The sequence below is a fragment of the Tyto alba genome, unplaced genomic scaffold (genome assembly GCF_018691265.1).
Source record: "Tyto alba isolate M040663 unplaced genomic scaffold, T.alba_DEE_v4.0 Super-Scaffold_7, whole genome shotgun sequence".
NCBI lineage: Eukaryota > Metazoa > Chordata > Aves > Strigiformes > Tytonidae > Tyto > Tyto alba.
In genome coordinates, this window is record NW_024881328.1 from 9867193 (window position 1) to 9882744 (window position 15552).

A 15552-nucleotide genomic window follows, 5' to 3' on the forward strand; every position below is an offset into this window, starting at 1 on the left:
GTTTAGATGATTTATTGACGTCAATAAAAGTATTCATTTGGTTAAAGTTTGGTCTTTCAATATGCCTTGTTATCCAAACATTCAACCCAGGATGATGTGAAATTACTGCAGTTACAACAGATGCATTTCAAGTAGGCACAGAAAGAACAAATCAGTGCCAAATGAATGAGCTGGAAACTATGTGATAGTTATTTCTATGGACCCTAAGGAAATCTGGTTTTGCAGAGGAACTTCTTCATACTCATGTTGCCCACTGGTGGTCTCCAGACGGTGAAAGACTGGCGTTCCTGACCATAAATGACTCTCTGGTACCAAACATGGTTATTCCCCGGTTTACTGGAGGTCTATATCCAAAAGGAAAGCAGTATCCATATCCTAAGGTAAGATGAGTCTGAGCGCAGCCCTCACCTCCTCTTCATTGTTCAGTATAGTATTCAACTATATGGAAGGAATGTTTCTAGACAGTAACAGAGACTGATTTTGTTCATGTTGCTTTTCAGGAAATATTAATTAATTTTTGTTTCAGTAGACTAACACCTTCAGCTGGAAAGAAACAATGGGGTGAGGGAGCAGCAGACAAAGTAATTTGTAGTAATTTCATCACTGGTATATGGCTTGGTAAAATCAATCCACCACTTCTGAGAGAATGGTAATATGTTTGAAGGACTGCACAGAAAAAAAGATAGTATCACAACTGCACTGGAGTCATACACGCTGTGTGCAGAGCATGTTCCATTGCAGTTATACAGGTCTCAGTAAATAATAAATAATTAATAATAATAATAATCATCATCATCATCATCATCATCGTCATCATCAATCATCATAATCGTAATAATAATATAAATGTGACAGTCTGGTCTGGAATAAGGTAAGACACATAAAATCTTTTCCTGGCCATCAAAATGAGAAAAAAAATATATATATAAAAAATAGAGCTATCGCAGAGTTTCAGAAGATTTAGAGAAGGGGTTTTAGATTTGTGTCAGAAAGTGAAGGAACAGCCCAGACATGGATAATGTCTGCAATCATTCCTCATTTTCTGGGGATTTCCTGATTAGGTGCCTCCCTAGCCATCATTTTTGTGTTGAGCTCCAGCACTGATACTATCTTCCAACTTATCAGTTTACCCATCCCTTGCGTGCAAGTGTCTGAGTTCCTTTCTGACAGGTTATGTAGGTCCATGTATGTGGTACTCCTTTGACATTTTATGGGAAGTTCATTAAGAGTGTTAGAAAAATCTTACTGTTACCCTATTCCTGCTGCCATTTTTTGATTATGACCTTTTATTCTTGATGGGTGGAAAGGTGGACTGTACCAGGTATATGAAACAATAATATGCATGATATAAATATAATGTATTTGTGCTATGAAATAATACTCTAAAATAATAAGGTAACTATTTTTAGAGGTAGTTTGCATACTTGGATTGGCAAAAGGCCTTGACTAACAGAGCAAAGAAAAAAATAAGGAATATTTTTAAAAGTCAGCTTTGTAAACAAGTACTGAGTAATTCCATTTCATTAGTAATTCAGCATAAAAGTGATACATAATACTACTTCAGTAATCTCATTAATGAAAAAACATTAGCTTTATTTAATGTCTCCATTTAATGCCAATTTAGCTACCCGTTAAACATCATTAATTGGTAATGAAGCTTGTGGTATAGCAACAGAGATGAAAAAAATGTTTGGTCTTTATTATAGAATGAAACCATCGGAGATAATTATATATATGATTAAAAAAATAAAGTGAAACCCACATGTGTTTATGAATACTGGAGCATGCACATCTATGTACATATCATACAAACAGACTGCATTCTTAAAAAAAAAAACACAAAAATTTAAGTTTAAATTTTGTTAAATACATTGAGAACAAAGTAGGATTTCAATGTAAAGAGCTCTTGCACTACTAAGCAAACGTTTTGGGTATTATACAAAATCTGTGCTATTTAAATTGTCACAAGGAGAATGGTAGAGAGGTTGAGGCTGTTCACCGCTGAGGAGGAGGTGTGGATGTGAGTTTTCTGCTCAGGTGGAAAAACCACCTTCAGCTGCCCGAACCCAGCGCAGGCTGCGGGAGCACTGGGGGTTGGCCCCGCTGCCCACGGCACCTCCTGGGCTGGAGGGACGGCCCTTGGCTGGAGCTAGAGGCCACTGCTGTAGAGCTGTAGCTCAGGGGTCCCCAGGCAGCAGAGCAGGGCACGCCGCGGGCGTTGGTAGCAGGGACGTTCTGCTGGGGGAGAGCAGCTCAGGCTCGTCCCGAGCAGGGCTGGTGGTGTGGGGCTGGCACACATCTGGCCATGCCCGCGGCGAAGGCGTGCTTCAGGGTGTCTCTACAACTCATACGCTGGATAGCAATTACTCATGGCAGCCCTCCTAATGAGAGTACTTGGATACCACTATGCAGTTAATGTAGGGTTCAAAGGATATAAATAGATTACAGTTGCGTCCTAAGGACTTGATGTCTTAGTGAGTTTCTTCCACAGTTTTGCATTTGTGTAAGATGTGTTCATGCAATGGATGCCTTTGAAGGACCACATTTCTTCTGAGGCAAATATAAAAGTTTTTGTGGGAAAAAAAGGAATAATTCCAGGAGTCTGATTAAATCCATTTTCAAAACTTTTTTAACCACTAGTAAAAATGTACAAATAAACAAATACCACTTTCTTGTCCCCATACCACTCGGAAATGAGTGGATACATCATTCAGACTCTATTTTGAGATCAGTCCAATTTCTAAAGGGAATTTGTGGGTATATTTCAGCCAAGCTGTTCTTCATTTCTAAATAGCCCCGTGAAGAGCCAGATATGCAACTTTGTATTTTATTATGATTAAATCCATAGAATCGGTGATTTCACCTTGGCCTTACAATATTGAACAAGAGTCAGCCCCATTGAGAGACATACTTTCCATCCCCCATATCCCAAGGACACTATGTAGTGTTGTTTGACTCCTGTGACTTACATGAAAAAGTAGCTTGAGTATAATATGGTGAGGACAGGCATGTGGAACTAGTAGCCATCCCTGCAGAGCCTTGCCTTTTATCTCCAGTCCTTTCTCTTCATCTCAGGAACCTTGCTTAGTAATGAGCCATGTTACCTGGAGTCGGACAAATCCCAGCTTCCTGTAAGTCCTCAGGATTTATCAGACTCTTCCCAGTGGATATATGTCAAACTGCCATTTTATTCCCCTTTAGCAACAAGAAGCGTTCTGTTTCTCTTAAGAGCTGGCCTGCCAAAGCAGCTGGGTCCTGAACAGGGCCAAAACCAGAGGTTTCCATCTAAACAAGCCAGGGAAGGGAGTCTGGGAGAAAGCTATAAAGAAAGAGGAGGAAAAGGAGGAATGTTATCCCAGATATAGGAGACCTTTTTGGAAGAAGAAACAATACTGTCTGGAAAAGACATTGCTGGAGGCTGGGTTTAACTGCTAGTTTAGGAACTGGATGCAAATTTGCAGCTGGCTTGACTAAATTGGGCCAAACCACTTCTAGCATTGGTCCCTTGTACAGAAAGGTCTGCCATCGGTAAAGGGCAGTGAGAGAATTACTGAATTAATACTTGATTTTTTTAAACTATGTAGTTCATATGGCTGTGAAACTATCTTTTAAAATTTAAGATTTTTAAATTGTAATAATTTCTCATTATTATAAAGATAATTATGTTAGTGAGTGATTCTATTTCACTGTCACTGATTCAGTGCCTCTAAAGCTCCTGTTTTTTGTTTTTTGTTTTTTTTTTTTCAAAGGCAGGTCAAACAAACCCAACAATAAAGCTGTTTGTAGTTAATCTGTATGGACCAGCTCATACACTGGAACTGATGCCACCTGACAGCTTTAAATCAAGGTATATCATTTCATTGTTTTGAAACTCATGTTTAATTTAATCTGACTGTCTCTAAAGCTAATTATTGCCTTTTTACATCAGCACAACACTTATCTTTGACTGGAATGCACTTGATCTTCGTCCCCATGTCTGAATGTAATGATGATAAAATAAAATACAGCTGTATTAGATTGACGCTCCTCTTAAAAATCACAGGGATCTGGTATTTGCTCATGACTGATGTCCTGAGAAGCTCCAATTTACTTGAAATAAATGAAAATAGGAATCCTAAGCTATGGTCAAAGGGGCTGAACACTGCCCTCTTTCTGACGTTATTACTGCATTCACTACCAGCCTTTCCTTGCTGTGTGTCAAAGTTTCTGAAATTACATTGCAGAATATAGAAGTGTATTACAGATGCACAGAGCACATAATCAGGGTGTTACCTCATTTAGAGAGAAATACTCTGAACTTTCAAATCCAGTAGGTTACAGGAAGTTTTGTTTCTCACCATGGCTGACATGCAGTGAGGTGACAGAAGGTGAGATGTGATGCCATCAGATCACATAGACTAAGAAGGGCTGTGCTGTGTTTTTCAGGAGAAACTGCTTCAGAACCACTGAGCTAATTTAACAGTCCCTTTGACTTCAGGCCTCAAGAAATGAGGTCTGGCTGCAGCCGGTGAATCTCCTGCTAAAGTTACTACCTTAAGCTGTGCTCTTGATCACCTGTCCTCACTTTGAGATGTCTTGAAACTTTTGTTTCAGGGCAAGAAAATTTTCATCCCTTACGATATGCGTATTCCAGATTGTAGAATTGCAGTTGTACTGATTAAATTCCCATTGTGGTTTCAGTGCACATGCTAATGGTCTTCTAAATTATTATTTAATATAGGTAATAATAACAACAATAAAAGAGTTACCACAGTCCAGATATGGTTGCAGGGTAAGGGACAGAGAAGTGCAACTTCCTCTCTTCACTCAGGGCATTTTCAGATGAGGAAAGTCATGGAAAGGATTAGCAACCATAAAGCTACCTCTAGCTAAGAAAACTCCTCTGAATATAGTTGATGTTTTTGTAGTTCCTACAAAATCCAGAAAATTTTTTGGCAGTTGTTCCCAAAACACTCAGGGTGTTAACAGTAGGCACTGATTCACCACGTTTGCAACCAATTTTAAGCTGGTGTAGCTCTCTTCAACACAGATTGAGGTACCCTAATTTAGTGCAGGAATAACTTAATAGTGAATTATGCCTTGCAATTATTTGTGTCAGCTGGAATGCTTACTGACTGTGTTAGTGAAAGGAATGACTCTGTGCTTTTTGAAGTATTTTCTTTCTGTTGATGGGCCACTACTGAAAAACATAATAAAGCTTCCTGCTGCTTGCTAACCCTTCATTAATTTAAGTGATAGTATAAAATCTGAAAGAGATTCCTTGCCATCAGGATTAGCATCTTAACTCTCTTAAATATCATTAAAATTGTCCTTTAAATGTCAGAAGGCACAAAGAAGTGAAATAAGAAAGCAATGTGTAAATCCACAAGAAAAAAAAAAAAAAAAACAACCTGAAAATATTATTCAGATGTTACGGTTTCACCATAGATTTTTCAGATTCATTCTTTCTTTCCAGCAGATTGAAAATTTAAAGTGAAATCAAAGGAGTGAGTATTGGTATCTTAAAAACTTTTTTTGCGTCTTGAAGCTGAAGACTAACAGTAGCTCAATTTGTGGAATGTTTTTTGTGAGCCTTAATGGGCATCTTTGCCAGGTTTTTGATCCTTGATAAAGATATTGTTGCTGTTTAGTTAAATTAATACTCATGTTTAAAATTCTGTTTTGTTGCTGTATCAGAAGACAGAGTAAAACTATTTAAAACTGGAAAAAGTTAGTTTATTCTTAATTTTAGCTATTAAGGTATAATATCCATGATATAAAATTTAGAGAAACAATTGTCAGCCAAGTGTACTGTAAATCTTGCATTCTTACTCTGGATTTGAGTAGCACTTGGTCATCACAATTGTCATCAATCCATATATAAACATATATCAATATATATACAGGCTTTAAGAATGAGCTTTGAACAGGACTTTCTACAATGAAAATCTCTGGGGTTTGTAATGGTTGGGTTTTTTTTTTTAATAGAAGTAATTGCTACTTTTAGCAGTCACACTTTTTCAATACCTTTGTATTCAATTCGCTGCAGATTCATTAGTAAATAGGTAATGGAAATCTTTCAGAATCAAATGGAATGGGACACTATCATATATATTTTTATGGATCTTTCAAGTCAGAAACATTTTGGAAATACATGTTGTACAAGTCATAACCAACTGCTGTTATGGAAGAAAATCGCTCCTATGCAAAGAAATCACATAAATGGGTAGGGAATGAGGTTTCTGTTATTTATAACTGTAAAAGTAACGTTCACATTCTCAATTCTCCCCAAATTGTGTGCAGTACAAGACCTCTGACAGCAGAAAACTGTTTCTCTGATTTTTAGGGCATCTGGGAATTTTATGTAGTTGAGTAAATTCAATGTTCCACCTTCATCTACTGCTTGCAGTGATTCTATAAAGGTGCTTAGTAATATTTCCCATGTTCTGTTCAGGTTATTCTGATATAAAGATAGCAGTAACATTTGTAAATTTACACCTGAGAGTTTTATTCTGGGGAAAAATTTACCATCTACTGTTCACTGTTAATGACACAAAAAGACTGACAGTCTTCCTTTAAACGTGTGGTTGTGTTCTGTACAATTACTTTTTGCCCCTTGGTGTTTCTATTCCATGTGTACAATTACATTATGTTTTCTTCAGTGGCAAACATGATTTTGTACTGCAGGGGTTTTTTCTCATTAGTTCTAGAAAGCCAATATACATCTAAGATGAAATATGTGTGCATTCAAACACTGCTAGCTCCTGAAGTTCCAGTTGGAAAGCTAATATTCACCTCCTGCTGCAAATCTTGAAAAAGCAACAGAATGTGCAAGTTCAGTTCAAACCACTGTAACTTAAGACACCTGAAGAATCCTTGTAACTGGTGATATTTAGATACAAGATATTAATATGATATTAAGAAATTATGCAGGCTGATTTTTCAAAACCCATGCTTGAATTTAGACCTGTCCGGCAGAAAAATTTCATTTGCTTTCCAAAGTGGAAATTGCTAAGATAGACAAAAAGTGAAATAACACATGAATGAAGTTGCAGTTGATTTATTAGAGTAGAGCTGTGCTTCCATACATGATGAAGAGATTTTTCTGCTAGAACTGTGTATTGGCTCTTGAAAATCTCAGTGTGGGGGTCATCCACTGCTTGCTTCCCTTATTCTCAGCGTAGTGAGCAAGCTGCATTGGCCCTGCACTGTTCCCAGCCAATGCTGACCAGGTAGTTTTAAAATGCACTATAAGAAATTAAGTCAGTCCTTTTCCTTACTGTTTCCAATAGTATTTCAATGCCTGAAAAATGCTAGATGTCCACATTCTCATTTCATATATACCTGCTTTTAAAGAGACTGAAATATAGTCAGACACTTCTGACCTTGTGTGACAAATTTAGATAACTTTTATTGATTTTTTTTTTTATAATAGAACAGAAAATAATTAAGAAATTGAGTTTGCATAAATTCAAATAATGCTCTTATAAGCCTCAACAATGTTTTCATTATCCATGCATTTCCAAATCAACAAAATAATTTGGATATTTATGTATTTCTAGTTTGAAATAACCTTTTGAATCTTGGTTTTGTATTTCTGGTTGGTTTTATTTTTGGTAGCCAGTTTATCTGAGCCTTGCTTTGGAATATAAAGCTTATTTGATTCTAACTGGAAATTGGAAAGATGGGGCCTATGCAGTTTGGTATTAAGAAAACTCAGGCTTACTTTCAGCTTTTCAGATATGCTATGTCTAGTCACTCATGCTTCTGGCCCTCCCCTGTTCTGTAACTTGGCAATAACAATACCTATCTCACAAGGTTAATGTAAAGGATTAATTCACTATCATACCTTATAGAAAATGGCTGTAATCCAATCAGCCAAAGTCTACAGGATAAAAAATATATTCACAGACTTTATTTTATTGAAGCTTTCCCACACAATGCCAAGGTATTAATTGATTATTCTCTTCCCTGTTCAGTGGGAAGAAATGCAAGTTCTGCACATGGGCCAGGAGAAGCCTGTAGGTCAGCAGGGGCTGGGACCCGGCTGCCTGCCCAGCCATCCTGCTGAGGGATTTGTGCTTGGGGCTGAATAGGAAACAGCAACACACACTTATTGTCACCAAGGCTAGACCACTCTAGGAGGATTGTGGCCAGGAGACCAAGGGAGGTTGCTCTGTCCATCACACGTAAAGGCAGACCATCACACACACCAATTTGGGCATTCAAGGACAATGAGAGTCCATCAGTGGGCTACCAATCATGGCCAGGGCCCGTGGCAGCAAGGAAATGGGGAGCAGAGTTTGTTAGCCTGACCAGGATGGTGGCCACCAGCACCCATGGGAAGGGGAGCTAGAAGAGCTCCTTCCAACCAAATACCTGTGGCTTAATCTCAGAAGGAAACTGCAGTACATCCATCAATGTATACATAGATAAAGTCATGCATAGTATACCAAAACACTACCAAACTGTAGTTATCTACCTTGCGGGTCATGTCTCAATTTGTGTTGTTTTCCATGTGTGTTTCTGAGAATTACACTTTCTATTAGTATCTATAAATTTTCATATGCTTTTCAATACACAGTATAAATAATTAAATAATATGGTAAATATTCTAGAGCATTGTGCATGGAGCAAGTTTCTGTTGTTTACCTTCTTGGATAACAGCCTGCAAGCAAACTAGTAGAGCATGATAGGTAGGCTTTCTTTAGCTGAACCCTGTTGTATTTATTATCCAAATCTATTTAAAACCATCAACAAAAGTATGGTTCCTTTTTCCATTGCCATAAACATTCAGTGTTTTCCAGTTATAAGCAGATTTCTCTTGTAATCACATCATTGGCTTAAAGTTAGAGCAGATTTCTTAATTGCAGTGAATGGTATGAAGTTGCAAAGCTTGACTCTGCCTTGAACAGTTTCTTACTTTTAAGTTTAATACTGTGTGTTATTTTCCCATTATGTTAGTCTATTTCAAATCTAAGTATATAACATTCAAATTTAATTATGATTGTAACTATACTTCCAGTGTTATGCAGTGCAAATCCCTCTCCTTTCTTCAGCTTGTCTCTGTTGACTTTGCTAAGCACTTACAGTCACAATCAGCAAGGTACACATATACTTCTAGACATAAGCATACCAAAACTTACAAGTGAAACAAGACATGCTGGACATTCTTGAGTGATGATAAATGTATTAGCAAACTGATAAACTACCTCCATAGAACTGTGTATCAATTGAGATAATCAAAATAAAGGGAAACATTCTATAAGAAAGAAGCATTAAAAAAAATTGGGTCTTCAGGCTTGGCAAAGGATGATAAACTCCTCTGATGCCTTACATGTTTTTTATCAGCAGTGAAAAATGAATCCAGATTTCATCAAGTTACAAGTCTTTGTAATAAAGTTAATTGCCATACGCTCAGGAGAAACATTTGCTTTCTTAACACCTACAGTTGGAAATTTTTTTCTCACTGAATATCCTCTATCTCCCTTGGGTCTCAAGACCTGACTTTTCTTGGTGTGCAACATGTCCTTGGCATACGTGAGACGTTCCAGCTCCTACTGTTGAGCTGACTGTATACATGTCATGTTCCTGGTTCACAGGTCTAAGGGAAAGCTGTGCCTTCTTTATACTGATTACCTTATGTAATTGCCTTAGGCCAATCTGAAGTCAAACAGAGATTTAAATACCAAATGTGGAATCATAAGTAGCTCTCTGTCTGGTCAAGGACCTTAAAGCTCTTGTTTCTATGCATTCCCTGGCTCAATCCAAGTTAGAATAGAGTTACATACAAACTCCTTCAATAGTGACTGATCATGGCATGCGCTGTGGACGAAGACTGCCTTTTCTGTGTTTTCAGTGTTTTCTCTCTGCTTGTATACAGAGCAGAGAAGAAAGCTAACTCTTCGGAATTTAGAAAGGAAAAATCCTGGGGCAGATGAGAGGGAAGAGAGTCTAAAAATTCTGAGATGAAAATTTGATTAGACTAGCTAAAAACCAAAAAGGCAGGTCTATGAGGCAGAGATTGAGCAAGGTTTTCTTGAAAATCAGGGATTTCATTGGGAAACCTGAGACCTGGTGAGATGGTGAGGATAGAGGAGATGGGTATCAGCAAACGGGTTTTACGGTTCCCCTGATCATCCTATAGTGGCCCTACTGCGAGAAAAGGGATCAATAAGGAGGAACCTGGAGCAGACTACACAAAGTGTAGGAAAAAGAAAGGAGTGGGGTGAGGAGACACAGCTCGAATAAGACAAGTCACAGCAAAAGAGAAAAGTTCACTCTTATTAGGCCAATTGAATGCTAAAAGTGGATTCTGTCTCTGCTGCAGAGCCACTGTGCGATACAGTGAGTTTAAACTAACATTGCATAGGTGAAGAGTAATTGTGTTTGTTACTCTTTGGACATGTAGTAAATTAATCGACAGTCTGATTAAGAAATGTTCCTGAACAAGGATGAAAGTTGTTCTCTGAACATGTAAAGTGCTGTAGAGCACCTAATAAAATGGGTATCAAATTGAGGATCTAAAATGAGTGTAAATATTTATTTAATATCTTGCTTCAGTCCTTTGTGCAGAAAGCAATCATAGTCTTTCCTCTTTAAAGTGATGTTGTGAGGAAACTTAATGTATGTACAGATGCAGACGGTCTAGTAATCCCAGTACACTTCTGTATTTGGGTTTGGAGGGAAAGATAGAGTGCTTATTTTCATTACTCAAACAATAGTTGCAAAACAAGCCTCATTAGTTGGGAGATACAAACTGATAACAGCTCTTCAGAACTAAACCAGCTTTTGTCCTGCAGGCTTCTCTGTTTTTAGTCAACTGTATCAGCCAATCTAATACAATTTTCTTCTACAAACTTTGACTTGGTTATATCTGTTGACCTGTGACAACTCTACTATTCTGTATGTGTGCATGTGCACTGTATATGTGAAACAACAGATTAACTGCAAAACTGTGAATTACAAAGGAACATTAAATGGAGACAGTATTTAATTTCAGAAGGGCATGTGTTTCTACATTTATATATATATATACACACATGCTATACTACACTCCTGATAAACAAGTCATAATGTGTTGAAATTTGAACACATTTTTATGTATAGTTGATGTAAAGGGGAAAAAAAATATTTTTTAAATGACATTTTACTTTCACTTCAGTGATCAAGGAGTTTATGTCAGTGATGGAAGATGACATGGTTTGATCTGGACTATTAATTGCTATATCAGCTGGATTCTCTATGATTAAATCTCCTGCTTCCTTCATTGAAGACTTTTTCAAATGAAACAGTTCAGGCTCTGTTTTGTAGGATTTGTTTCTGGGATAATTTGTGTTTTGCTGTCAGTAGATGCTGTCTTACCTTGGTGTCTGAGTATCAGTAGAGGGAAGCAGTACACATATACATGTTTTGAACATTTCATTTCGGCTCTCTTTGGGCTTCCGTATACACAGTTGCAATGGTTTTGGAAGCCTTGTGCATGCACGACTGCAGAGGGAGAAGTTTGCAACTCATTTTTCTTCTATGGGGAATGAGTTACCTGAGATTTGGTGTTGCACTCTCTGGTTTGTTTGTTGGATCATTGCTTTGTTGGCTGTGTCACCTGGTCTCATGTCAGATCTTGTGTTATTTTTGGCATACGCTTTTTCTCCTCAGTATGTTAAAAAGCTCTTTAAACCAAAAAACATAAGTATTAGTCTCAGAATATACCTGAAGTCACCATTTCTAGTCATCATTCTGGTACGTACATGTGAAAATATCTTACTAAAAGTCAAACATAAAAATCAAAAGAAAGTTGAGCATATTGGGTTGTTCAGCTATGTTCTTCAAATATAGTACCAGACTGAGGCTGGGTGAAGCTGCAGTGAGCTGCTGTCTCCTGCAACCCCTGTGTGCAGCATCAGATTTGTACACAACTTTGCTGTTGGCGGTGCTTAGCATCTTTGATCTAGTAAGAAGTCTTTTGAATGTATAATTAAACATGTGTTGTCAAAGAGTAATGAGATCTCCATCAGTATCAGATTAAAAGCCTAATTATATGCAAGCTAAGCCCGTTGTTTTAAGGGGGGGCTGAGTTTCCAGACAAGTTCACTCCACTGTTGCACAGCACTCAGCTGGACAATGAAGGCTGCCGGCTGCCTCAAGTAGGGAAGTGAAGCAAATAGCCTGGCTGGGATGACAAGCTGCAGCAGGTCTTCCTCTGTATCATCCCCAGTCTGACAGCCTAGCAGGATTTTGGGAGCAGGGAGGCAGATGCTCCATAGCATGAGTCTGTGCCTAGGAAGCCTCCTTTGCTCAGCCAGGGTCGTTGAGGGACAGACAATTTGACCAATATTATGAGCTATTTGTTAAAGTGAAGCTGACACGCTCTGATACCAAGTGTGACTTCCCTTTTATGCAGAAGTTCCTTTATAAAATACTTGTTATTTTATAACAAGTTACATTTTAAAGTGGTCTTGCCTGCACTCTAACATTCCAGACTTACAGATTTTTATTTTTTTTTTTCCTTTGACAGTAAAGCTGGATTCTTTTGCAAAACTGTGTCTTCTGAAGGTATTTGGTACAGGAAAATATTGTCTTCTGTTGGAATTTAGTGCTTGTTTTTAAGCTGGATGGCAAGTACATGGTTCATAGGTATTCACAAACACATATTTCACAAGTATATGTTTAGCAGTTGCTAAAGTTTATATATTACAAATGGCTGAGAAGAAGGTGCTAATGGAGTACAATTTTCCCAGAGGAACAGTGTGCTAGGACTGAGCCTTCCTACATGTAGGAACACAGATGCTGGTCATTTGGGGTTATTTTCTCCATCCCTCGGTACTGATACTGTCATGCAGTGCAAATCCAGAATTTGATGAACTGTATATATATTTTTTAAAAAAGTCTAATCTGAAATAAGAATGATCTGAACATTATGTTTTCACACGTTTATGTAGGGAATATTACATCACAATGGTGAAATGGGTAAGCAACACCAAAGCTGTGGTGAGATGGTTAAACAGACCTCAGAATATCTCCATCCTTACGGTTTGTGAAACCACGACTGGGGCTTGCAGCAGGGTAAGTTGAATTTTTTCATAAGCTCTCTTTTCAAGGTTTCTTCCTGCATTTTCTTTTCATATTCAGAAAAAGATTTTCGGAAATCAGTTTGCAGATGCAGTAGTTCCAAACTGAATATAATTAGTCAACAGGGAGGAAATGGATGTGAGAAAATTCCAAATCTGGTGAAATGATTTCATGCAATTAGCGACTCTGAGTGACATTTTCAGAATTACTAAGCTTTGTTCATTCATTAACTTCAGTGGAAACTGCAGTTGCTGAACATCATGTACTTTGGATATAGCTAGCACAGTGACAAGCCTGTCTTCCATCAGATATTTTCAGCTGCCTGGTTTCTTCTCTCTCCCTCTACAGAGTTTCATTTCAGATCTTTCTGCCTCGCACAGCTTACATACGTTTAAGGAAAAGGTGTAAATTTCTGATAATTCCTGCAAATTCAATAGCATAATTAAATAACTTTAGAATAAAATGAAGTTGAAAGGCAACAGGGGTATTTCATTTTGAATGTAAGCCAAGCTGAAATACATTTTTCTATTTGTATCCAGGCACATCCCATCCCCTGACCCAGACTTTGACTTCTGACACTCGTGTATTACATCTCTCCATTTTCACAGTCAATCTTGCATCTTGAATGCAGTTGGCCACTTTCCCATTCTGAGTCACGATCTCTTCCCAGAACCAGCTAAAAGCATAAACATTTTCCATGCATGCTAATATCAGTACCAACAGATGCTCCAAAGTAGAGGGTATAATTTGGCAGTGTAAATGGTTATGAGTGATTAATGTAGGTCTAAGTTTGGCCTCTGAGTCAAAAAGGCTCCCATCAGTGTCTGCTACTGGAGTCAGTCGTGTTAAAGTGAGCTTGTCTGCTTCTTTTGCTACATAATGCGGGTTGCTTTTCCAGACTCAGAAGCTGTGAATAAGTCCCCAAACTATGGATTAAGATTGTGAACATGGAGATTTGTTGATTGGGCTGCTTCTTACCTGGTTCCTGCAAGCCTGGTGGCATTTTATTAAGAAAGTCAGCCGTGAACCCCAGTGAGCAGTCGCTTCTGACAGGAAACCTTTATGTGCTCCAAGGTCAATGGGACTTGTCTGAAGTAGATATCCAGGGAGTTGTAGTCCAGGACATAATATAGGAGAGAGAGATTCAGAAGTCCCACTCTAGAAAAATTAAAGTGCAGTGAAGGACATTTTCAGGTGGGTGAGGAAGGATAGCAACGCAGTGTCACCATAGTGAGGGCAGCTCAGATCACGCTCATGCCTCTGATCCTGGATGGTTCCTATGTTGCATCCACTGGGGTAAGGTGATGCACTTGGATTCAGTAATGGATGAGGAAAGGCCTTATTGTGAGAATTTAACATTGTATCACATCATTTGATTTCAAGTATAAACTTTTATATTTTTTTTTTAGCATTTTGCATATGTTCTCAATTCCAAAAAGTACCATATAAAACCAGCTGCTCTAGTAGCTACAGATTTTTCATTTTTCAGGCCATATATGTACAGATGCTTCTATAGCTAATACATTTTCATGACTTCAGTGTGACTGTGACAATTTACAACAGTTGACGTATATTCTATGTTTTTTTTCCAACTATGTGTACGTGGTATTTGGAGGTTTTTTAGGTAGCATGATGTGAAATATGAGTGTGATCAATAAAGAACAATCATTTGCATTTATTTTTTTTTCTCTTCACTAATGCCACACTACAACCCATTAAAGCAAGGGACTGTGAATTGAAAAGGTCTCACAATTTGAGCTTGAAAAAACAAATAGAACTGCCTGTGTAAAGCTCCTTAATAGCTAATCAGAAAGGACTGAAAAAGGCATTCTTAGGTTCCCTGTGGTGTTCTACCAAAAACTCTGAATGAAGTGGCTGACTTTGTAATTAAATTATCATTTGTTTCAATGTAAATGCCAATGAAGAGATGTGAAGATTGTAACACAGTAGAAAAAAAAAAACACGAAATAGCTAGAGACGTTTTGCTGAATTTGGGAAATATTTCTGAGCTATTCCATAAAAACATTTTTTTCTTTTTTAGAAATATGAAATGCAGTCAGACGTGTGGCTTCCTAAACAGGTATAGTATAAATGCTATTTCTGGATGTACAGTGTGTAATTGCTTCATTGTCATTTTTATTTAATTATATGTTATCTTATAAGCTATTAAAATCCATTCCTTTTAAAATTGAATACTTTTTAGGATCCTAAATTAATTTCACAGCTGAGGATTATAGCAGCGTCTGTTGAAACATTCAAATGGCAGCTTGTTTCTCTGGTAGTGGGAATCCTGTCACTTAGCATCACATACAGGACATTTTGCTCTCTAGCTGACCATGTCAGTGGTGAGAAGAGTTACACACTTCCTTCCAGTGAGCAATTCAGCCCTTCGAACTGAGACACCTGTCCAGGTTTTGGAGGCAAAATGCCTTTCAGTTCCCAATATCTCTGCATTGAGTTAAGTAAGCACTTAAGTGACCAGCTGCTTAACTACCTAACTTT

The 15552-nt window shown here is 37.8% G+C and overlaps 1 protein-coding gene across 2 annotated transcripts in view; it reads left to right on the forward strand.

The window, feature by feature from the left end:
- Nucleotides 1–15552, forward strand: part of DPP10 (dipeptidyl peptidase like 10) — a 555109-nt gene that overhangs the window by 497834 nt on the left and 41723 nt on the right. For both annotated transcript variants that reach the window (XM_033003141.2, XM_042784121.1), the window contains exons 9-12: nucleotides 226–380; nucleotides 3750–3847; nucleotides 12921–13044; nucleotides 15092–15130. In XM_033003141.2, the coding sequence (XP_032859032.2) occupies nucleotides 226–380; nucleotides 3750–3847; nucleotides 12921–13044; nucleotides 15092–15130 (416 nt within the window). The remainder of the gene's footprint in view (nucleotides 1–225; nucleotides 381–3749; nucleotides 3848–12920; nucleotides 13045–15091; nucleotides 15131–15552) is intronic.